Here is a 26,403-nt window from a genome sequence, read left to right as displayed (position 1 = left end):
GCTAGCTGCAGCCTCTAGAAACAACCCAATGGCATGGTGCGGCATAAAAAATGTTCGGTGCTGGAGCGTCATGAATTCCTCCATCTTGTCGGCAAGTATTGAGGCCCAATCATATACCACTCCCTGCATGATACCATTCATAAACACAATCTGCGGCAATGCGATATCTGAGGCCCGGGTGGCGCCTGTCAACCTGCTCTTGATGACGTCCATGATACAACGCCAATGACCCTCCCGAATAAAGTCTCTGCGAAGCCCTCTGCACTTTGTCCCCTGAACCGCTGTCTCCCTTTCCACGGGTGTAAGGTCCCTACACACTAGAGCTATCCAATGCTCCTTTCATTCCCGTGACAGTTTATGATTCCTGATTTCCACTTTCCTCCCATCGGGGCCAGGGATGCCGAAAACCCTAGTGAAATCCCTAGGTTTAAAAGAGACTGTCATCTGATGCTGCTTGTACAGGAATGTACTCGTTCTGTTCGGAGCGCTATATGTCTTTATCATGGTGCGCAAAATTGATTTGAACAACCGGATAGAAAAAATGGGAAGCTGAATAGCCCAATGTACCTGTGCCCGCATCAAAATCTGTTTAATTTGGTCTGCCTCAAGGGTCTCCTGCCACCACTTCCTGTATTCGCTTCCACTAAGACTCTCAAACTGGACGGTGAGATAAGTGAGTTCCTCCTTGGTCCTCTGTTTCTTGCTACTGGAACTGGAAGGGCCTGCAACTTGAATTCCCGATGCCAAAACTCTTGAATTCTTCTCCATGCTAGCTGCCAACTGACTCTTCCACGGCTTCCTCTTGCCCGCTGACTCCATGCAAAAATGGCTTATTCCTCCTTATATTTGTTTCCTCCGTCCGTTACAAAAAAAAATCTCACCCCGCGGAAGAGGAGAAGACAAATCTTAATCAACAGTCCTGCCAATTAAACCAATGCACAAACAACCCAACTTTGCCTTCGATAATTTCTAGGTGCAGAGAGTTCGTCCTGTGATTAGTGCCAACAGTCGTGTGTGATTGTCCTTCATTTTTCTGGTATTTTAATTCTTGTAACCTCATCATTTGCATTCCGAACTGTTTGAATAGGAGAGGAGCAATTGTCTGAATGCCAACATTGCGACAGGAAACCAAAGGTTTGCGATGGATTAGGAGGCACTGTAAATAAGTTTTTCTCTTCTTTGACGCACATCTGCTGGTCACCTGTGGAAGGGCTGGCCCCATCCATCCGATTTACTCTGCCTTCAGGGCTTTTGTTGCGGCTTCCCAGACGAAAGGAGGAGAAAATAATGGATTTCCCTACATCTTACCCGCGCTCCACTCCTTCCATTCACGATAAACAGTTGATTATTCGTTTTGTTTGTATACCCGCGGCCTTGTTTTTGGCGGAGGAGAAACTCTGACTGGCGGAGGAATTTTTTATTTTAACCTGCGTCCTTTCCGCGGCCTTTCTTTTCTTACCCGCGGCCTGGTGGAGGAACAATTGTTTTATGCCCGCGGACAGGTTGTTGCCCGCGGGGCTTATATTAACCCACGGGCAGGCTGTCCACGGGCCTTTCCTTAGTCGCCCGCGGATAGGCTGTTGTCCGCGGGCCTTGTCTTCTTCACCCACGGGCCGTCAGTTGCCCGCGGGGCTTTGTTTGTAACGCCCACGAACAGACTACTACCCGCGAGGTCCTCAAATTTTCAATTTTTTTTTTTTTTTTTTTTTTTTTTTTGTAATTAAAAATTCGAATACATCAAATAACAGGGGTACCTTCGAACGACGTCGCCGCCATATCCACCACTACCGCCGCCACCATAGCGTGCTCCACCAGAACCACCACCACCATAGCCACCACTACCGCCGCCCACTGTGCCAACAACCGTTTCTCCTCCAGTTTATTCAAATTATTCAATCGCTCTTATAAGCTTCCGTCATCATCCAATTTGTTTTCCAACGCTATTCGGAGACTCGGAATCATGAATTCTGCTGGGACCACTGCATCCTGTCCAAATGTTTACCATACAGATAAAGAAATCAACGCATACAGACAATGACCATGAATAGCAAAATAATATTCGCAATAGTAAGTGAATGATGATTTACAATGATCCCAGACGGGATATAAATACTACCGCTGAACCTTCTCGAAGGAGTCTGTCGGCCACAATTATTCTATCCACTACAAACTATTTACCGACGACGTCGGCTACAGAATACAAAATACCGCCGGAACCATCCAGTCGGCTAACACTTCTGTTCAAATCTTGAAGAATTACAACCAACAAAAATCACACCAGTAATACACTCGGCTAGGAATTTTCAACGAAACAAATCACCTAATTTGTCTACAAATCGTCTAATCTTTGGTTCATGGTTTGTGAATGCAATGATTTGATCATTTGCGTGTGTCCCGTGCGATTTCCTGATCAAATCACATGCATCCCGTGCAATTTTTTTTTTCAAATCGTGTCTGATAAAGTGCGTGGCAAACTGATGAGCTGTCTGTCCTTTTTTTTGGTCGTTGTTTTCTTCTTTTAGCACACTTCAAACACCATCTTTGGTGTAGTTCCTACTCTCCAAAGCCAAGAACGACCAAAGCTCTGTTGCTTGCTACCAAAAAGAGACATTTTTTTTGTACTTCCAAACTCCATTTTTTCAGCAAATCCGAGCTTTCATGGCTGCGGACTGTTTTTTTTCGAAACCCTAATTTTTTACCTTGAAAAAAATTGATCACAAATTCTTGATGGGTTTTTTGAGAGCTCAACCGGGTTCTCGTCCATCTTTTGTGGGAGAATCATTTTTCGTGCCTCAAATTTGAAGCTAGCAGATCCAAAAAACAACATATTCCTTCTCGGTTTTTTGAGCTCTCTTATGGCTCACACTTCGAATTTTTGGGTCTTTTTTGCCTCGAAGAATGTGCCTTCACAGAGTTTCACATGTTTCATCAAAAAACATTCTGCTCAAGCTTAACTCCAAATTCAATGGTCGAAATTATGGCACTTGGAAGCAGCGGATCATTGCAATTTTTTAATATCGGAACACCGATCAACTTGTTCTGGGTGTTACGAAGTGCCTAACTTCTCCTAGTACTAATCAAGATACATGGGCTCTAAATAATCGAGAGGTGATGATGCTTCTTAAATTATCCATAGCTAATGATAAGCTTACTCAGATTTCTTCCGGCAAGACAACTACCGAGATCTGGACACATCTCAGAGGTCTTCATGAGACTTCTGACAAAAGCAGAGCTTTCTTTCTGAAGAACACTGTTTTCTATTGTCGTGAATTAGCGCACCTCGCTCCAAACAAACCTGAATTAGATTCAGGAAATTTGTGATCAATTACTTGCCATCGATCACAAGATGGAGGAAGAGGATATTGTGGTTATCAATCTTCGGAGTTCACCAAAGTCCTATGAACATTTTATTGAGCGGCAAGGGTAAAAATTGGAAGAAAAAAAAAATCGACATTAAGTAAAAATTGGAAAAAAAAAAAAACAATCGACATTAAATTTAACTTATATAAACTTATTTATTTTTAAATATAAATAATATATCCACAAAATTGTCAAAATATTTTGACATTGCTAAATACTTAAACTGAAGAACTCAATATATTTTAAGATAATATTATTATAAATAACAATATTATACTAAATATCATAAAATTCGGATGAAGTTCGGAAATGGTAAAAATTTGTTGAAATTTGTACTTCATGGATGAAATTCGACATATCTTGTGACTTAGTCCAAATTTACTATAAGTTTTGTGATTGTGATTGGGATATTTGTTCTTGTCTTTTTCGAGATCTAAAAGCAATAATCATATGTTATTTCTGAAGCTCTATTTCAGATGGGTGGTTTATATTTTTCCTATACATTACGTTGGATGAGTTGAAAGTCTTGAAACATATGCATGCAAAATATTTGTAGAGATTTTTGTGTTAAAATTTGGATAAAATATCCTATGGGGATATTATATCTTTAAGGTGTTGGTTTGCACACAACTTCTATTGATTCTAGGCATGTTAGAGATAATCTTCCAAAGAGTTTGTAATGTCTTGATTTTTCTGCAACAAAAACTTGGGTTTTAGTACTCCACTATCTCCAAATAGTAAATCAATAAAGATATAACCTTCATATCATACAATGCCATGAAACAAGACATCTTGGTAGATATGTGGTAGGTGGAAAGATTGTTGGCATGCTCACTGTGTTTAATTCATCCCAATTTTCAAATCATTTATTGGACAAATTGACTCATCTAATTTCAAAGGATTACATATTGAGTTGTTGGCGTATAACCGCCAAAAATCTGTGAATTCATGTTTAAAAACTTCCACAACAGCAAAAAAAAACTCCGCGTCAAAAAACGTCCCTACAACATCAAACTACCTCTCTTCTTTTTCTCTACAAGGCAAGGAAACCCTCTCCAACAACAGACACGCTATTTATACTGTATAAATCAAGGGGAGAAGATTGAAAGAGCTTTTTTGGCGAACTCTGAAGGCAAATTCGAACCATACATTTGTTTTTTGTTTTCCATCATTTTCAATATTGTATTTCATGTTTGTTGCAAAATGTTGCATTTTAATTTAAGAAATATCGTATGGTAAAAATAAGTAGTTTCTATGCACTTAAACTCGCAAAAAAAAACTAGGAAGGATTTTTTTTGTTAACATTTTCCATATTTTCACTCTTGTTTGCATACACATCTTGTTTTAATCTTTTGTTTTAAGTGTTTAGAATATTTAGATTAGATCAAACTTTTACTGATATGAACTAATTTTAGGCTGATTTTTAGTGATTTATGTATAATTTATATTTTTTTGTATTAACAAAAAATGGTGTGCTTCCACTTTGTCTTGTAGGTTAAATACATATAATGGAAAATGTAGAAGCTCCTTCATCAAGTTCTGCCTCAAGCTCTGCCCCATCAAAAACCGCCTCTAGTAAGTTCTTTCGCTTTACCAAATACTCCTTAACAGTCCTTTTCCTCAAAGTACAGTCCCTATAATCAATAATTGCCTCTAGAACCAAGACAAATTTCACTTCCTAATCCAAAAATGGCAATTCGAAAGACCAAACAACAATATATTCAACCACCTTCTTCAAGTCCAATACATGGAAGACGTTATGCACCTTTCGACTCTCTAGTAATTCTAACTCATAAGCCACCTCCCCAATCGTCTAAGATATCCTAAATTTGTCGCAGGAACATAGTGGCATCGTCATTGAGCCACTCTTCTTTAGAGTGGATTACAAAATGCACTGCAATCTCAATAAACCATGTCTCCCACCTCAAACATAAGCTCTATATGGTGTTAGTTCGCACATACCATTCATTGCCTCTAAGCATGTTACAGATAGTCTTCCAAAGAGTTTGTTACATTCTATTTTTGCTGCAACAAAAGCTTTGGTTTTGGTACTCTAATATCTCCAAAAAGTAAATCAATAAAGTTAGAACCTCCATATCCATACAATGTCATGAAAGCAAACATCTTGATAGACATGTGGTAAGTGGAAACATTGTTGGCATGTTCACCAAGCTAAACTCTATGCGAGTTTTCCAATCATTTACTCAACAAATTCCTAAGGACTACTCAGTGAATTTCTGGTGTACAGTTGGCAAAACTCCATGAATTTGTGTGAAAAACTCTTTCAAAAACAGCCAATAACATCACCGCATCAAAAATTGCCCCTAAAACATCAAACCAACTCTCTTCTTTTGCTCTGCAAGGCAAGAAAACCCTCTCCAACAACAAACGCTATTTTAGTGCTTACCGTCAAGAAGAGAAGAATGAAAGAGATTTTTTGGTGAACTCTAAAGGCAAATTTGAGGCATAGATTGGTTTTTTGTTTTCCTAATATTGTTTAACATTGTACATAATGTTTGTTACAAAATGTTGCACAAGTCAACTTAAAATATCATCATATGCTAAAAATAAGTAGTTTATATGCACTAAACTTGGAAAAACAAGCTAGGAAGTCTGTTTTTTTTTGTTCACTTTTTCCATGTTTTTTGCATACCCAACATTATTAATCTTGTTTTAAATGTTTAAAATATTTATATTAGATCAAACTTTTACTGATGTGAACTAGGATGACCTTTAGTAATTTATGTATAGTTTACCTTTTTTTGGCATTAACAAAAAATGTTGTGCTTCCGCTTTGTCTTTGTAGGTTGAATACATTATATAATGGCAAATAGAAGCTCCTTCGTCAAGTTCAGCCTCAAGCTCTGCCCCCATCAATGTGCACCTCCTATTTCCCCCACTCCCCACCCCCCATTTTTCAAGCTATCATCCTGCAGGAGTTAGAAACTCTATTCGGGGATAGTAGCAAAACTATTATGGGGGAAAAACCAGCAAACCAAAAGTATTAGATGAAAAAACGGAAAAAATAGGATAAATTCAGATTTAAAATTACACAAGTAATGAATATAAAAATTCAATTTTAATATTGAATTCTTTATTTTCATATAAAACTTTTAACTTGTGGGATTCAACATTTAGTGTGTTGGTTAAGTGATGGTGTTGTTTTTGTCCCCACCTAGTATCAAACCTCCATTGGGCGATGGTGATTGTAGGCTTGTGCCTTTGCTCATCTAATGTACTTGCCAATTTGGGCCTCATACCAGCATCATTGATCGCGTAAAAAAACTTACAAGGCACCTTAAAAAAATTGAGAATTTAAAATTGTAAAAAAAAAAAAAAAATTAAATCTTAAGAAGTTAACCAATTTGTTTGAATAAATAAATTTGCTCAATTTTAAAATAAAACATCATATTTTTATATTTAGCTTAAATATTTGAACTTGTTAAATTATAAATTTTGTATAAGATAAGATTAGACAATGAAATTAGTGTCCGACAAAAGACCAACAAAAGGTCCAAGGGACTAGAAGATACAACAAGGAGGAAGAGCAACCCAACGGGAGCACCAAACAGTGTCCGCGAAAGAGCGAGCAACAAAGCAAAGAAAGGAAACAAGAACCAACAGAGGAGAGAAAGTTATTAAAATGTTTGAAAATAAGGATTAAAAAATATTAATCAGTTTAAAATTTAATTTAAATGACTAAATTTATGAATATTAGAGTACAAAAGTACATATTTTAATTTAATATAAATATTTGAAATATTTAAATTCTATATAATAGCTATTTCAAAATGACATTAAATTTTTAAAATATTAAATTTTAATTTATTATAAATGTTTATATATTTGAAAAAGATAGTAAAAATAAAGTCTAAAAAATGAAAAAATATCAAATTGAAAATTTGTAATAAAATTTTAATATAAATGAAATCATATTTATAAATTGTTAATAAGTTTTAACTCATCCTTCACCAAAAATGCACTACGATTGGAATATTTGTTGCAGATTTATAAAGACTACATCTTACGTTTTAAATAGCTCAGTTGCAACTCATGAGTTTATATGGCTTGACCTTCTGATGCAAGTTTTCCTTTCACAAGTTTTTATCCTCGTGTATCACCTTATGCTACGATACAGTGGTATCAAGGGTTTCTTTTCTGTTTCATGAGGATTTATGTGGATATTTGCAGCACCTTTTTTCTTGACATTTTGACAATTTAATGCTATTTTTGTGCAACATTAACTCAAGAATTGACAATCTAGTCAATGATTTTTTCTACAAATCACGACTAATTTAGGAAAAAAATCAACGACCTTCCCAGCCCGCAATTAATTAGATATATATTAGGATAATATCTTTTAAGACAGAATATTTCTTTAATGGTCATCTAGTTGTCTTCGGTCTGTATCCGAAAGTTTTCTATTGTGAAGTTATGATGCAAAAGAAAATGGTTAATTAAGTCATCTAGTACAGTTATCAATCAATTCTCTTGAAGAGATGCCAGCTCAGAACACTACTAAGACTACATCTGAAACAGTGTTGAAATACAAATTGACATAACACAATATGAACAGAAGCCCTCTGAGTGATTCAAATACTCAGGTGGCAGAGGTTAGTAAGGAGAAGAGTAATCTGTGATCATTTTGGTGGGGAATAAATCACCATACCAGTTTAGCTAGGGCAAAACTACTCACCTTGCAATTAGAGCTCTTCATACAACCAAACTGTCCTATGTTGGACAAAATTGTGAAGTCCGCTGAATAAGGATGAGCTGAAGTGCTTGGGATCCAAATGCTGTGAGGTCCAAAATTTGCTGAGCTTCTATTTGAAGAATTTTTGCACTCTCGTTGTAAAAATAAATCCCCATGGGGCTGGTAAAATTTCTTCGTTAAATTAACAGTTAGGAATGTGGCTGAACATAGAAGTGTTTAGTTGAATAAGTTGCAAAAATAATTTGCAGATTGGCATACTGTTATTATCACAAAGTGTCCCTAGAACCCTTGGACAAGTCACTTCTTAATAACTGGTGAAAGTGGTGGCTTCAGGAGCCTTATACCTCGCTCTTTTCTAGAGTTTTAAATGCAACTGCAGTTTTCTCTAGACTGAATTCTCTATTATGCTCTGTTTCTTTCATGCATTAACAGGCTTATCCATGTTCATTGGATTGCTTTTAAATTTCAACACTTGAACAACTCGGTTTAGAATATATAACAGTTTTTTTATTAATTTATATTAAAACCTCAAACAGATTTATGGTGGCAAGTTCTTAGATAGATTCTGGTGAATTAAATAAGTGGACATCTATACGAAGTATTGAACACAATTTAGATAAAATGTGACTTCCTCTGCCCAAACAATGCTTCGAATCGAGGCATTACATTTTAGTATTTTACACAAAGTAATGATTAGCCTTGCCAACCAGGAGCCCAACATAATACAAACTATGGTATGAAGACCAGAAGACCACTACAAGTGGTCTAGATATTTTCAGCAGTTCCTCTTGCACAACCACAAAGTAATTATTCTCCTCGCCAAACATTCACCCAACATAATACAAACTACAGAATCAACACCACTCCAACTGCTTTAACTACCACAACCACAAGAAAGGTGATAGTATCACAGAATTTATTGTCTGAGCTAAATTCTGATCACGGTGGTTGTAAGCCAAACTTGATGCTTATGGACATGAGGCTTCAGTCCAGCCGAAGTTATATTTTCAGATTGCAGACATCTGTTACCTGGGGTTGCAAAAGTAAACTTGGGAGATGCATTATGATATATGGCAAGCCATTTGAGAAGAACAAAACCTTAGGCATTTTTAAAACATGCTTAATGGCCAAGCGCATCAAATCAAACACTCTTAATCATCACAAAGCCGGCAAACACAAAAGAGGGGACTATTGCAAATGTTAGCCAAACATTGGAAGTCGGTATAGATGAACTTCTAATTTGTTTGCCTACATTACCCAACTGTTTTTTTGTTGAGGTATATACAATTGCAATATTTCTGTGGAGGCATATAGCTTCTCAAATATTGGTGTTAAGGTAGTAGCTTCTGTCGGATTGATTTTATCATGAGATACCTTGTTGATGGTAAATCATCTTCAAGACAAATATCTTATATATATAATATATATTATATATATTATACATTATATATTATTATATAATAATATAATAATATATTACATATATGGTTAATATATTAATATTACATAGATGCTTAAAGATGAGTTATACATATAGTTATTTATTAACTAATGATGATTAACTATAGAGACATGTCTCCTCTCATATTAAGGAGTCTTCAAATCTGCATTTGAAAGACATCAATCACATTGGCATGCTAGTACATTTGCAGAAAAGATCCAAGTTATTCAACAATTGGATCATTGATGTCATACAAAAATGCCAACTTCGAAGCTTAAGTGGCCAATCCCTGGCATGCCAAAGATGATATTTTCACACGGAAATAAAAAGATTTCTAATTGCTTTTCCCTGTAGCTTCTGGACCATAATAAATATAAGCTTAAATTTCACCCTGTAAATTTCCTCCCATGTACAGAAAGACAAGAGACTGGCTCCAAGTTTTCCTTAGCAAGAATGATATTAATTCTCTTTATAACATATTGGACTTTGCATAAAACTGCATCAAATTCAAATCCAGAATTCAGACAACACTTACATTCAAAATTCACAGCTTTAATGACATGATTGAGAAACAAAAAGATTAGCATTCATAGTCACGTCAACACAATATGCTTGTCCATTTTAGATCAATATTATGAACAAGATAATAATTCACTTTAATCCTGCAATACTAATGGTCTCAACTTCGTGATTAATATCCAGTAAATACTTTTATACCCATTTCGGGGCCATTTTGTTGATAGCACAAATAATAAATTTTCATTTTCACACAGAAGTTTGCTATGAAACTTAGACAGGCAAAAAATAAATTTGACTTGGACCTATTCTATTTTACTTGTGCTCGTATTAAATTTAGATCTTACATCAAGCATTTTTTATCTCCAAAACTTTATTAATGAATGGAGATTTTCTTCTCTCATGCAATCAATACACATGCTACCTATAAGGAGTATGCAAGGAAAGCTAAATAATCATAGCATACCTCACCCAATATCATAACATATGAAAAACCTACTGTGATTACTCTATTCCTAGCTTTTTCTAATTTAAGAAATTCATGAAGGGGTTACCTACCTTTCGAGATTGATAATGATCGTACATTGTCAACAGACCCAATCTATGAACAGGTTCTGTGGAATACACAGGAGCAGAAAGCCCAAGCCTTTTCACAGCATACGGTAAAGCACCAAGATGGTTTGTATCTGGATGTGAAAGCAAAACAGCATCCACAGTTGAAGCCACTCTGCAAGAAAATATTAGCAAAACAAGTTGGTACAAGCTTAGAAATAAAATTAAAAAGATTGAGGCTACATAAATTATAAACACAAATAACGGAAATAGTGTAAACACGTGTAATTCGTCCATACTGTGTATCAAATACTAGTTTAAACACAATAATAAGCAGAGTTGCTGGAAACTCCTCTGCCCTTCCTTGGGTATACATATTCCCATATCCAATTTGGAAATGTATCCAAGACTGCCCATATATACATTGAATATTGTACCCATGTCTGCCTAAAAAAACTTGATTTTCCAAGTGTGCCAAATACAACGTAATTTGATTTTTTTAAGATTTGGTGTAAATCTTCCCAAATCTAATATAAAAAACTTTATTAATACAATTGCTATAAAAAAAATGGTATAAACAAAATCTGCACCAAATAAGAAAGACAAATAAAATGTTTTTCTATTCAGCAACCCATTTTGTTGGGTTATCTTCTAATGCAATTCTATTATTTTTGCATATTGTAAAGCATTAAATTAACTTATAAATATTTATGTAGCATTTATATGTCAATATTGTCTTTGGAGTAATGAAAAACTCCTCCGATAAATTAGAAGATTGTATTAAATATGTATGTATGTGATATTTATTAATATCATATCCAGCCATATTCATATTGGGGATCTTAAAAAATGGCCATATCCATACCCAATACCGTATCTATATTTCTATCTGTATCCATATCCATGCAACTTTGATAATAAGTGATTGGCAAGCTTTAAGTACACAATCATGGCAGTTCCACAAACTAGACTATCTAAATCGTTGTTACCAAAATGCACTCAAAATGAAATCAAATGAATAAAATGCTAATTATAAATTACATATTAAAATAAAATATAATAATGAAAGAAAAAGTCTAATGAATGGTGTGTGTGTGTGTGTATTGTAAAGGATACAGGTTCTTCCTTCTTTATCAAAGAATCATAAAATACAGCTTTACAGCTTCTATGGTTTTGAGATTAGCAGTTTACAGCTTGCATTTGGATGCCTTGAACTTCATTTTAGGAGTAGTTATTGTGATGTTTTATTGGCGATTCTATTCATTACTAATTTGGCCCTAGGCGAGAGGAGATTTGCAACCAAGGCATGAAGTTCTTTAATATATAGCTTGCAGATTTATGTATCTGCTTTCCATGATGTGAGGAATTCTTTATTTTGCATTGAACACCTTGGGAAGCGTTCATTGAGAGATTTCAAGTCAGTTGTTTAATAGTATTCAAGGCAGTTGAGATATTGAGTATGGGTTTGATTTCCAGCTCAGCCATGGCATCTTTCACTTATGCGTGAAGCTTCCTAGATTTGTCTTGGCCCTTATTTATGCATCATAGTAGAAGACTGTAGTGAGTGTGCCAGCATTCATTGGTATATTATTGCTGGATGTGGAGGATTTATTTCTTTCTACTGTGCACAAGATGATCTTGCAGGCTACCATGGTGTCTAAGACCAGAAACAACAGTTTAGTGATAGAGTAGGGGTTTAAGTATGGAACATGGTACATTCCAGACAGAGTTTTGACTGCCCTGAAAGTTTGATTAGACTCGAGAATAATAATACTCCTATTTATTGTCTTCAACATGAATGGTTGCAAAGTGGACTTGGTCAACTGGTGTTCAGACAAGACAGTAACTGATTTGAGTTGGCCCATCATTTCGTACCTGTAGACCAGCAATGGTTCTAGGGGATCCTTTTGAAGGGCTATGATGACATTTTGGGGCTTGGGCTTGAAGAGACAGTTTGGTCAATGTTCGGCAGTCTCCTAGATTTTGGTATGGATCCCTATATTTTAGGGATAAAATGGGAGTTGGCAGGTATAAACCAGAAGAGATGTTAGCTATCATGCATGCAACAGCAAGTTCAAGCAATATTTTGTGCGCAGCAGATTTGTCGTGAGAAATATAGTAACAGCTTGAAAGTTTGAAACGTTTCTTTAATCAGCGAAAGCTCAAAGATCAGCAACAGAAATGGTCGGTAAGCTTCAGGCCTATGATTTTGTCATCGAATATGTCCAGGGGAAGATGAACACAGTTGTTGAATGCTGTACCATGAAGGCCTCATTTGTGTGCCATTGGTGCAATTACGGATGCTTGGTGTCGATTGATCTCAGCTGAGTATGAGAAAGATACATGGGCAGCCAGTATTGTGGATGGTTCCGCACAGGAAGACAGGTATACCATTGTAAATGAGCATATTCTCTACAAAGGATTGTGCGTTCCAGTATCAGAGATGAAGAAGAGGGTTTTATGAGCCTCTCATGATGTTCTCATGGCAAGACACTCAGGATTATTTAAAACATATAAACAGGCTCGAGAATGATTTACATGGAAAGGACTCAAGCTCGATGTCCTTCAATATGTTAGAGGGTATTCTGTTTGTCAGCAGAAAAAACAGACGCACACCTTCTCAGCAAGATTATTGCATCCCCTCCCCCATTTCAAACAAGATGTGGGAGTGTGAAAGTGCATTTCTATGGATTTCACCACAGGCTAGCCCAAGGCCTACAGCAGGGATTCTATTTTCTTGGTGGTGGGCAGGTTGACAAAGTATGCTCACTTCTTTGAGATCACCACTACCTACAGGGCAATGGAGGTTGCAGATCTATTTTTCCGATAGGTATTCAAACTTCATGGGTTGCCAAGGAGTATAGTCAGTGAAAGGGACAGCAGATTTATAAGTAAGTTTTGACAGGAATTATTTAGACTCAGCGGCACCAAGCTCACCCCAAGCACTTGCTACCAACTCCAAACAAATGGTTAGTAAAGGTTAATAATAAATGGGTGGAAGGCTAACTACAGAACTACATACCAAGGCAGCAAAAAAGCTTTCCAGGTGGTTACAGTTATGTGAGTATTGCTACAATACGAGCTATCACATGTTCATTCAGATGTCACCCTTTCTGGCCTCGTATGGTTATGATGCACCCAACTTTCTGGATTTGCTTTTCAGTGATAGCAAAGTACAAAATGCTAGGGACCTCTTATAGGACAGCCAGGATATCATGAAGGCCTTGAAGGAAACTATCCAAAAAGCTCAAAACCAGTAGAAACAGTATTCCAATCAGCTCAGAGTTGAGTGTTCTTTCAAGGTGGGTAACATGGTGTAGCTCATATTGAAGCCCTACAAACAGTATACTCTTAGATAAAGTGGACCTGAGAAGCTTAAGCCACATTACTATGGACCATTGAGGGTTATCAAGAGAATTAGTGAGGTGACTTATTACATGGAGTTGCCCGCTGACAGTTGGGTGCATAATGTTTTCAACATATCTCACCTTAAAAAGGCGATTGTGCATAATGTGATACCTTCTATCTATGGTGTTGCCACCCCTTGATGAGGAGAGGAAGTTGATTTTAGTCCCTAAGGATATTGTGGATACACGTGAGAGGAGATTGAGGAAGAGAGTTATCAGGAAGTATTTGGTTAGGCAGAAGGATTTACCAATGGAAGGCACCATGTGGGAGAGTGAGAAAATATTGCAGCATCTGGGCTTGAAGCTTTTTGAAGACAAGTAATTTAGGGAGGGCGAATTGTAATGTCTCCTTAGACAGAACAGTAACTGATGGGGTTGGCCTATCATTTGGTTCCCGTAGGCCAGCAAAGTGTGCAAGGGATCCTTTCAGGGAGCTACGATGACATTTTTGGGCTTTGAGAGTCAATTTGGTCTGTTTTTCGCAATATCCTTAGGAGTGATCCCTATTATTTAGAAATGAAGCAGGACTTAAAAGGGATACACCAGAGGACCTTAAGAATCATCCTGGATGTTTCTGGCACATTTTCTATTTTTTTGAAAAGGCTCCTAGATTTTAGGATGTTACTGCCAATGAGCTCACGATTGTCAGATAGCGTCAATGGACAGAGGGAAACAGACAAAACTCAAAATGAAGCCTACACAAGTGAGTTACAAATTATTTTGGAAATAAATTAGTATTTTTCAAGTTTTGTTTATTAAAATGATAATAAAGTGATTATTACAATCACTTGGGGAATAAAATAATATAAGTAATTATGTGGTAACAAATCCCTATCCGACCATCACTAGTTTTAATAAAAAAGGGGGCACATTAAAACAATGTTAAAATAGCAAATACCCCCTCAGGATGGCCAACTGCTAGGAAGGAGGGAGATTGATTTAATACTAATATACACATATATATATATAAAATAAAATAAATAAGGAAAACCCTAAATGTGGTTTGAACTTGGCTTTGGAGAGAAAATTTTTGAAAAAGAAGAGAGGGAAATCATTGGGAAGCATTTCAGAACATTTTCTTGTTACCTGTAGTGTAGGGAAGCCTTGTTGTAGAGGTTTACAGGTCAGATTGGTATATTTGGGAATGAAAACTCCCTCATGGACAGTTGCCTGCAGGTTTGAGACCATCATCTCCAGGCAATTTTCAGAAAGAACTTCAAATTGGATCAATTTAATGGAAATTTGTGATTGTTAAAGCAAGACGCGGGGTATAAATAGCATAATGCAATCTGTAGATTGACTTCAAAATATTAATCCAAGCTTCTGCGGTTTTCTGGAAACTGTACAGCACCAGTTTAGAGACCAAATTTCAGAATGTAACTAGGCATGGGCAGATTTGTAAGCTGCAGGCGAATTCCATTGAAAATTCACAACCAGCAGCAGCAGATCGGGTATTCTGGGGAACCTTGCAGGTCAGATTTGAAAATTGAAGAAAACAGTGTATATGCATGTCATCCAGGTACAGGTATAACAGGTTGGATTCCAGTGAGGACATAGGAAATTATCTACAATCACAGGTATATCAATTATTGGACATGACATATTAATGAACCAATGCACATATAGAGGATGATGGGTATTTTTGGAATGATACATTCAGACCATTATATGTAATTCTTAGCCTAAATAAATCATCAGCACTAGCATTTGAAGGTCAGCATTTATAGTTCTGTTGTTGCAATATTTATCAGTAACAATCAAAGAACATTGTCCTTAAAGTGTTTACAAATATACATCTCTATTGTCCAATCGTTATATGTTGCGTCTTCATTTCTGAACAAAGAAAACTGCTTGAACACATTTACTCATGCAAACAGCAAACACATAAACCTGCAAGTAAACTATCAGACGCATGCAAACTGTATGACAAACTTACACAGAGAAATAATGACTTTTGATATTGATGTGGCACTCTTGTCCCATGGAGGTGTCAATGGAACAGGTGTCGATGCTCCAAAAACTAGCATCTCAATCAGTGTCTACTATCAGCATAGGAATTGATGTGAACTGCACAGTTAGGAATTGTTGAATAAGACTTTTGCAATCACTAAAGACGCTTGTAAGATCACAATGACACCATTTATCCCATTGCCTACAATTTCCTTTGTCCAATGCTAACAGCACTGGAGCTTTCTATTATACCATATCCTACATTGGTTATTCTTCTTGGTGTATACCATTTGGTATTGGCACTTAAGAATCTGGTTTAGAAGGGTAAATCTGACTCGTGTGTTGCACAAGGCAAAGAGTATATTATCTTCATCATTGTAGCTTCTACTTCAAAATATGTTTTCTCTAGTGTATCACCTATGAGGAATTCTATATTGGTTAGCTTATTTACCTATGTCTTACTTTGGCAGCTTATTTTTAGCTCTGCCTATGTGATATGAGCTTCTCCTCCCAGTGTATACAAGCTTGATATTGTGCTCAAGCTTGGTAATGTAAGCTTTCCAATAGTATGAAATTTATATAGACATTTTCGGCAATGCAAAAAATTATGTAGACATGTTCAAAACTGCAAAGTTGATCTTCTCAATATTAGCTAGCTGAATGATGAAGCAGATGTCAAGATTTTGAGTACTTTAATCACACAAGATAGCATCAAACATGCCCTAGTTTGCCTTCCTATACTATGTATAGTTCATGTTTCATCCTCCTTATTTGTCACTTCCTCACATTCAAGACCGATACCTTGATTGAATTGTAAAGTTTCTACAAATTCTGATCAACCAATACTGAAATAATGATTTTACTCCTGCTGCAAATTGATCTACTTCAAATCTGGGCTGAATGTTATTGTCCAGGAAGTCTGAAATGAATTCTGGAAATTATATTTTATCTCTGATTTAAATCGTCAAGGAGCACATTGCTAGAAGAGCAGACTTTGGTAATATTGTGTGTCTTCTATCCACAATCTTGTTCCTATTTTATACATTAACCAAGGGTCTTGTCTTTCCATAAGCCTCCATGAAACAATCCTTTTCCATAACAAATCAGTGACCTTTATAAAATAACTAATAGTTAATTAGTAATCAACTACACTGGTTATTTAAGAGGTATATAAGTATACCTAGTAAAACGCCAATCATTACAGTGAGAAGTATTTATCATGAGGCAGTATAAGGGAACTTATATCCATATCATGTCTAATCAGGAATATCAGAACATTGATATAATCAAGTTATTGGGATTTAACACTCCCTCTTAACTTGATAATATAAATGAGAGAAACATATATATCAACATTGTTTAAGCATAGAATTGTACACTATATCTATCTGATTTTTCCATGCATGTAGTATCATGGTACACATGATACTTTGTTATATTACTCAACCTATAATATGGATTATCACTAACACTTGGGATAACAGTATTTACATGTAATGAAATACACAAGATAAAATACGGAGAATGATAAAATTCTTCCTTTATCCAAATTGTGACTCATAGGTAATGGCAGGCCTATATCACAATATGATCCTAAGTTAAGATCTACCATTACGTAGGATAAAATCCAGAGAATGATAAAATTCTTCCTTTATCCAAGTTGTGACTCATAGGCATAGAAATGTCTACATCACAATGTGATCTTGAACTCATCCAAATCTGATAGTAGTTCTTTACTGTTCAGTACATTATATTAGAGATCGTCATCTCTCATATGTCTTTTATACAAGTGTTCATTATCTCAGAGATCATCACCTCTTAAATAATGAATACAAATGGTGAAGCCCATAACAGTCAATAGCCTGACAATAATAATTTTAACACAAGATTATTTCATTAATAGTTAAAGAATACAAATGTATTATAATTCAACCATACCAAGTCTTTTTTTGAAGTGATCTTCTTCACTCGAGAGAAAGGGTTGGTAAGAATATCTGATGTCTGATCTGCAGTGCAAATGTATTCTAACTTTACAGTATTCTTGTCTACCATATCTCCTACATAATGGTAAGGAATTTCAATATGCTTGGACTTGTCATGAAAAACTGGATTCACAGAAAGCTTGATGGAACTCTGATTATCACAATGAATAATACTAGGATTCATGGGTTGACCAAATAATCCCACAAATAACTTTCTAAGCCACACTGCTTCCCGAGAGGCCATTGTTGTTGCAATGTATTCAACTTCTGTGCAACTCTATGCTACTAATGCCTGCTTTCTGTATATCCATTTTATCATCGCTGAGCCTAAACTGAAACAACATCCTAAAGTGCTTTTCCTATCAGTAACACTTCTAGCCCAATCTAAGTCTGTGTACCCATGTAAGTCAAAGTCAACTTTCTCATACTTGAGCCCAAGGTTAAGTGTACCTTGTAAGTATCTCATAATGTGTTTGACTGCAACTAGGTGAATCTCCTTTGGCTCACACATGAACTGACTTAAGGCATTAATAGCGTAGCAAATATCAGGTCTTGTATTTACCAAGTACATAAGAGACCCAATCATTTGTCTATAGAGAGTAGAATCTATGGAGGATGATTCTACTACTGCTTCCTTAAATTTGTGTAGATTAGTCTCCATAGGAGAAGACATAGGTCTTCAGTTCCACATTCCAAATTTCTTCAAGATGTCAAACATATACTTTCCGTGATTAAGTATGATGTTGTTAGAGTTCCGTAATACTTCTAGTTCTAGGAAGTAATGAAGGAATCCTAAATCTTTCATTTCAAATTTTCTGATTAGAACTTTCTTGCATTGATCTATAAGATGATCATCACTTGTTATTAGTAAATCATCAACATCTAGTATCAAAATTATCATATCATCTTTATCCCTTTTATAATAGAGATTTGGATCAGCTTCATTCTTGGAGAATCCTAAATTGGAGAGATATTTATCAATTCTTTCATACCATGCCCTTGGAGCCTGTTTAAGCCCTTAGAGAGTTTTCTTGAGCCTACAAACAAAGACTTTAGGGTTATGAGTTTCAAATCCTTTAGGTTGCTCCAAATATACCTCTTTTGTAATCTTCCCATTCATAAATGTTGTTTTCACATCCATCTGATGTACTTTATATCCCTTCGATGTTGCAATAGCTAGGACTGCTCTTACAAAGGTGTATCTAGCAACTGGAGCAAAGGTTTCTTCATAATCAATTCCCTCCTAAGAGAATCCTCTGGCTACGAATCTGGCTTTATATTTTTCAATGCTACCGTCGGCAACATGCTTGATTTTAAATATCCACTTGGAAGAAACAATAAATCTTCCTTCAGGCCTTGGAACAATTTTCCAAACATCATTCTTAATAATGGATTGGTATTCTTCCATCTAGCATCCTTCCAAGTTGTATGTTTAATAGCATCTGAAACATTGGTTGGTTCTAATTTAGATAAATCACTCATGTTTGTTGCATGTCTAGAAAATTTTTTGGGTCTTTTGCTTTCTCTAAAGGTTCCAGATGGTGCAGTGAAGTCTTTTGCTTCCTCTACGGTCTTAATAGCCCAAAGTGGTCTTTTCTTAAGATTTTGAGTTTCCTCAAGATTAAGATTTTGAATTTCATCTTCAATTTCTTCAATGTTCTCCCTCTAAAATTCAGATTCATGATTTTCTTCAGAACTAGGTATATGTTAAGGATCTTCAGAACTAAGGGCTCTTTTGAATGCTAAATCTTCTTCAAATATTACATCCCTACTAAGTTCAATGTTTTTCTGACCAAGTATGAAAACTCTATATGCCTTAGATGTTTCACTATACCCGACAAAAATACCTTTCCTCCCGGAGGGTTCTAACTTAGTTCTCTTTTCTTTTGGAATATGTATGTATACTAGGCACCCAAATATCCTAAGATGGCTTATATTTAGTTTTACCTTAGAAAAGACTTCTTCAGGAGATTTATCTCTAAGGTAGGAATGAGGACTTTTGTTTTGAATATAGACAGCAATACATGAGGCTTTTGCCCAAAGATAATATTCTAAATTTTGATCAAATATCATAGGTCTTGTTGCTTCTATAATTGTTCTATTCTTCCTTTCTGCTACCCCGTTTTGCTGTGGATTATAAGGAACATTATACTCCCTCTTAATTCCTTCTTTATAAAAATCTTTAAACAAATCTGAAGTTCCTTCTTCTTTATAAAAATCTTTAAACAAATCTTAAGTATATTCCCCTTCATTATCAGTCCTAAGAGATTTAATTTTGTGTCCTGATAAGTTTTCAGTTACTGTTTTGAATTCTTTAAATCTCTTAAGGATTTCTTCTGATTCTTTACATATTAAGAAGTAAATCCATATTTTCCTAGAGAAATCATCTATAAAAAGTATATAGTACCAGAATCCTCCAAGAGAAGGAATGGACATAGGTCCACATAAATCTGAGTGAACTAATTCCAAAACATTGTTAATTTTCCTAGTGCTATCTTGAAATGGACTTTTGGTGTTCTTACCCGAAGTGCATCCTCTACATATGCTTGAATGATCTTTATTCAACTTAGGTAAACCAATGACCATCTTCTCCATAGTTGATAAGGCTTTGAAGTTTAAATGTCCTAACCTTCTATGCCACATTTCGTTTATATCAGCAACTTCATGAATTAAGGCTTGAATAAGTTCTATGATTAATTCATACAAGTATCCCTTTCTTTGACCAATCAACTTTGATATCTTAAATGAAGAGTTCTTATCGTTTATATAAGCAACTTCATGAATTAAGGCTTGAATAAGTTCTATGATTAATTCATACAAGTATCCCTTTCTTTGACCAATCAACTTTGATATCTTAAATGAAGAGTTCTTAGACCAGGTCATTACTTTACCGTCCATGAATGCAACATTATGTCCATCATCTTCAAATGCTGTAACAGAGATTAGATTCCTCTTTATTCCTAGTACATAGAGTACTTTTTTGAGATGGAGAGAAATACTCGACTTCAATTTCAAGGTGCAGTTCCCAATTCCTTTGACTGAATGAGTGCAATTATCACCTATGGTAACTTTATTATTAACTTCTTTTGATATTGATTCTAGTACTTCTTTATATCCTGTAATGTGTCGAGATGATCCACTATCAATTACCCATGCTTTGCTTGATACTTCATTTGATAGTGTAGAATACAATACACATTTCTCAGGATCATAGTTTTCTTCTTTCCTAGTAACATTTGTACAGTTTACTTGCTGCTTTGTATTCTCAGGGCAATTACATCTATAGTATCCAAATTTTTCACATTAAAAGCATTTTATTTTGGATAAATCTCTCTTAGGTTTGTCATTTCTTTGATAACCCCTCTTCTTGAAGTGCTTCTTCTTATCTTTATAGGAATTTGTGTTGAGAACATGAAGTTCTTCATCTTCAATTTTCAATTTTCCTCCTTTCTTGAGTTCCCTGGATTCTTCTTGAAGGCAATCTCCTTTAAGTCTATTGAACTCTGGAAGATTGTCTTTAGCACTTTCTCCTTGTGAGAATGTTTTCCATGAATCTAGTAACCCATCTATAGCCATAAGTGTTAGCTCTTTGTCTTCAATTATGGTCCCTATACTTGCAAGTTCATCTCTTAGACTAGCCACCCTTAGGAAGTATGAATTCATAGATTCTCCCTTCTTTATCTGTGTATGATTTAGTTTCCTTTTTAGTGCAAGGGTTCTAGTTGCATTATTAACCTCATACACATTTAATAATGCACTCATCATACTAAATGTTGTTTGATGTTTCATTAGCATAGGTACTATTTCATTTTTAACTCCATCTAATATGATTTGTATGGCTTTCCTCTTTCCTTTACTCCAGATAGTTTTATGAGGATCAGCATCAGGTTGCTTGGATTCTTTATCAACAAACTGTTTCACATCATTGTCTTCAAGAATCATCATAATTTTGAATTTCCAAGCAACGAAGTGTTCTTTTCCATCAAACCTATCTTCGGGTCTGATTGCGCTAGCCATTGAAGGTAGAAGGATGTTGCTAGATATTTTAAATCTGATTGTCAATTTGCAGAGCCTAGGTTTGACTAGCAGAGCTCTGATACCATGTAATGTTTCTACAAATTCTAATGAACCAATACTGAAATAATGATTTTACTCTTGCTGCAAATCGATCTACTTCAAATCTAGGCTGAATGTTATTGTCCAAGAAATCTGAAATGAATTCTGCAAATTATATTTTATCTCTAATTTAAATCGTCAAGGAGCAGATTGCTAGAAGAGCAAACTTTGATAATATTGTGTCTTCTATCCACAATCTTGTTCTTATTTTATAAATTAACCAAGGGTCTTGTCTTTCCATAAGACACACCCCTTCTAGGTCAGCCCTCCATGAAACAATCCTTTTCCATAACAAATCGGCAGCCTTTATCAAATAACTAATAGTTAATTAATAATCAACTATACTAGTTATTTAAGAGGTATATAAGTATACCTAGTGAATTGCCAATCATTATAGCGAGAAGTATTTATCATGAGGCAGTATAAGAGAACTTATATGCATATCAGATATGTCTAATCGGGAATATCAAAACATTGATATAATCAAGTTATTAGGATTTAACATGAATGATTGATTGATTGCTTGATTACTAAATAGTTTGATTGCTTGATTCCAAGATGAATTGATGATTGGTGATGTTTTGATTGCTTTTATGTCCACTTTGTTGATTTGATGATTAATTCCCCCTTCTTGATAGTGAACCGGTTTGGCTTGCCCAATTAAGAGTTACAAAAAACTGTTAACTGTACCTTGTTTAAGGATTTTCCTCTAGATCTATTAGGATCTTTACTCTAGTAGGAGTAACCTTGTTAAAGGATTTCAACACTCTAATCTAGGAATGCTACCTTGTTAGAGATTTTACAATAGACCAATTAAGGCCACCCTTTCAAGGGATTTCAATTGTTACAATGGTAAGAAGGTAACAGAAAATAACAATGATATGTGACTTGCACTGCCTTGCTATATCAGATCCCTTAAAGCTCATCAATACAACAACATACCATTACTGTTTTCTTTGCTATGACCACAACCCACTTACTCCTTCACAATTTGTCTTTACTTGACTTCCTCTCTCCACTCACGATACCTTCTCTTTGGTTTTCTCTTCTCCTTAAGTATATCACAAAACCTAAACCTTGATCCAACGATCACACTAACATCTTTCCACCTTGTTAAAGACTTCTCGAACAATCTTCCTCTCCTTGACCTAACACTGACTGATTTCGATTCTTTGATAAGAGATTACGTCTTCGATAAGCCTTCTTCGTTGATACTTCGAGAAGACTTTTCATCACTAACACTACTTCCATTGTTTATTCCAACTATTACCCTTATAAGTCTCCTTTCAACTATGCCTTCTCAGTCCCTTGGTGCCCTTAATATTATACTTGCTAAAGATGTAGTAACAAGATGAAATAACATGTCAAACATTTGACATCAATGACAAACAGTATAGCTAATGAACATGCAACACATGCATTCTTTCCTTCATCAACAAATTGTAGCTTAATTATGCCAACAATATCCCCCTTTGGAATTGATGGAAAACCATAGTAAACAATGGCATCTTGTTGCCAAGAACTGATATCCCCCACACAATATGATCTTCCATAGTTTGTATTTTGTAGATTTTTGATTTGCATTCTTCACATTTATTCACAAGATCTTCAGTTTCTCCTTCTTATTACTTTCTTGCCCTTTCTTCGTTCTTCGCATCTTCTCCCCCTTTGACAACAATGCCAAAGACGCCAATATTTAATAAACTCACTTCATATCCTGATTAACTTGCTCTTGTACTCGCCTTTTAGACTACTACTCCCTTGAGCAGCCCATGCTTACAACAATCCATGCAAAAGATACATTGTTAGGCTCTTCATGAACTGATGCACACTACATCTTCCTACTTGATTTCCAATAGGGGTACAACCCCTAACTTGCTTCTCAAATACTCAAAGCTTTCCCTTGGTAGTGGTTTTGTAAATATATCAGCAACTTGTTCCTTCGTTGGAATATACTCGAGTCTAATTTCTTTTATTTTGTACTTGCTCCCTCAGAAATGATATCAGATTGCTGTGTTTGGTTTTTGAATACATTACCATATTCTTGGATATATTGATATCATTTGTGTTGTCACAATGTATAACAATTGGTTCTTCAATCGTTTCATGCATTCCATTCAATATATGTTTCATCCGTGCAACTTACTGACAATTGATTGCAGGCTACACCTACCACATATTCAACTTTCGCAGTAGATTGTGAAATGCAATTTTGCTTCTTACTTGTCCATCAAACTAACCTTTCTCCTAAGAAAAATGCTCCTCCACTTGTGCTCTTTCTGTCATCGATATTGCTTGCCCAATCTACATCTGTATAGACTTTAAGATCAAAGTCTCATTGATTTTCATACCATAGGTCATGATCTTGAGTTCCTTTCAAATATTGGAATATCCTTTTAATTGATGTCAAATGTGACACCTTCGGTTGTGATGAGAACCTTGCAACAATTCCTATGGTTTGAGCTATGTCAAGTCTACTATGAACAACATACTATAGCTTCCCAATTATTAATCTGTACAGTGTCTCATTTACTTCCTTAGATTCATCTTCTTTTGACAGCTTGCAACTGGTAACCAACGTTGTACTAACAAGTTTAGGTTCTTCCATCCCAAATGTTTTCAAGGTTTTTTTTATGTAATTTGACTGAGTGATATAGATTTCATTCTTCATCAATTGTACTTGAAGTACAATAAAGAATTTTATTTCTCCAATTATAGACATCTCAAACTCATTTCTCATTCCCTCTGTAAATGACTTACTTAATGCTTCATCTCCAAAGATTATATCATCCACCAAGATTTCAGCAATTAAAGACTCTACTTTTACTTTTAGTCTTAAGATATAGATTACAATTATCACTTGTTCTTACCAATCCCCAATCCTATTTTGATCAAATAAGAATATAGCCTTCATACCATGCTCTTGATGCCTACTTCAGTCCATATAGTGCTTTGCGTAGCTTGCATACCAAATCTTTTCCTTATTCTATAACAAAACCTTCAGGTTGTTCAATGTATGCTTCCTCTTCTAATGCTTCATTTAGAAATGTTGATTTCATATCCATTTCATAAACTTTAAATCCTTTATAAGTTGCACATGCTAGTAGTATCCTTACACCTTCCAATCTAGCAACCGGTATAAACGTCTTTCCATAATCTACTCCTCCCTCTTGTTCATAGCCTTTGCAAACCAATCTTGACTTGTTTCTAAAAACCCGCTTTGTGCCTATAACATTTTTGTCCTCGGGTCTAGGAATTAGTGACCAAGTATTATTTTTCTCAATTTGTTTCAATTCTTCCTCCATAGCTTGTCTCCAATCTTCATCCTTTAATGCATCTTTTATGAAGTTTAGGCTCCATCTTTGATATTAAACATGTAGTGTTCCTTGCTCTTAGCTGACTTCTAGTTCATGCTCCTTCATTTTTGTCTCCAATTATGTTTGACAAGATGCACTTTGGTGTAACAAGTTCTATGCTCTAATTTTGTTCCTCATTTTTCTCTTGTTGTGGTGTTATCGGTTTAGCATTATCAGTTCCTGTTGTCACACAATGTGTTTCTATCTTCTCAAGTTCAAAGTATATTAGCTCATTGTATTCTTCTAGTTTCCTCCTGTTGTTTTCTTCATTTTGTTCAGAGAATTCATCTATCTTCACATTTGCACTTTCAATAATTTTATTTGTCTTCAAGTTTAGACACTTGTATGCTTTACTTCTAGTTGGGTATCCCAGAAACATTCCTTCTTCACTCTTTGTGTCAAGCTTACCATTTCTTTCACCTTTCCTGATGTAACATTTGCTTCCAAAGATTCTGAAATAACTTACATTAAGTGTCCTTCCATACCAGATTTCATATGGCATCTTATTACTCCATTTCTGAGTTGTACTCGATTTAGTGTATAAATTGTTGTACTAATAGCTTCTCTCCAGAATTTGTGTGACATTGTTCTGACTCGATAGTGTTTTTGCACATTCAACTATGAATCTATTTCTTCTTTCTTCAATATCATTCTGTTGAGGTGTTCTCGGTACTGTCAGCTGTCTTTTAATACCATTCTCTTCATAGTATTAGTTAAGCTCATTAGATGTGAATTCGCATCTTCTATCTAATCTAAGACATTTCAAAGTTCTATCAGTTTCTTGCTCCACTCTAGCCTTGTATTACTTGAACATATCAAATGCTTCTGATTTTACTTTTAAGAACATAACAAACATCATCTTTGAGTAGTCATCAACAAATAATATAAAGAATTTGTCTCTGTGATAGTTTTTAGGACCAATAGGACCGCAAAGATTTGTGTGTACTGAATCCAATATGTTCTGAGTTGAATATTCTTTACTTGAAAAACTTAACCAAGTCATCTTTCC

At 35.4% G+C, this 26,403-nt stretch overlaps 1 protein-coding gene across 2 annotated transcripts in view; it reads right to left on the bottom strand.

Annotated features, from left to right (window-relative positions):
* Positions 1-26,403, bottom strand: part of CPSF100 (cleavage and polyadenylation specificity factor 100) — a 257,061-nt gene that overhangs the window by 226,684 nt on the left and 3,974 nt on the right. For both annotated transcript variants that reach the window (XR_016362048.1, XM_089819032.1), the window contains exon 2: positions 10,590-10,758. Coding sequence is in view for 1 of the 2 variants with exons in the window: in XM_089819032.1 (XP_089675158.1) it covers positions 10,590-10,758 (169 nt within the window). In the remaining variant the exon portion in view is untranslated. The remainder of the gene's footprint in view (positions 1-10,589; positions 10,759-26,403) is intronic.

The sequence above is a fragment of the Cupressus sempervirens genome, chromosome 3 (genome assembly GCF_028749045.1).
Source record: "Cupressus sempervirens isolate cs-2001-9-10 chromosome 3, ASM2874904v1, whole genome shotgun sequence".
Classification (NCBI taxonomy): domain Eukaryota; kingdom Viridiplantae; phylum Streptophyta; class Pinopsida; order Cupressales; family Cupressaceae; genus Cupressus; species Cupressus sempervirens.
The sequence above is the reverse complement of the archived record's forward strand: the minus strand, read 5'-3'. Positions and strand labels throughout refer to the sequence as shown.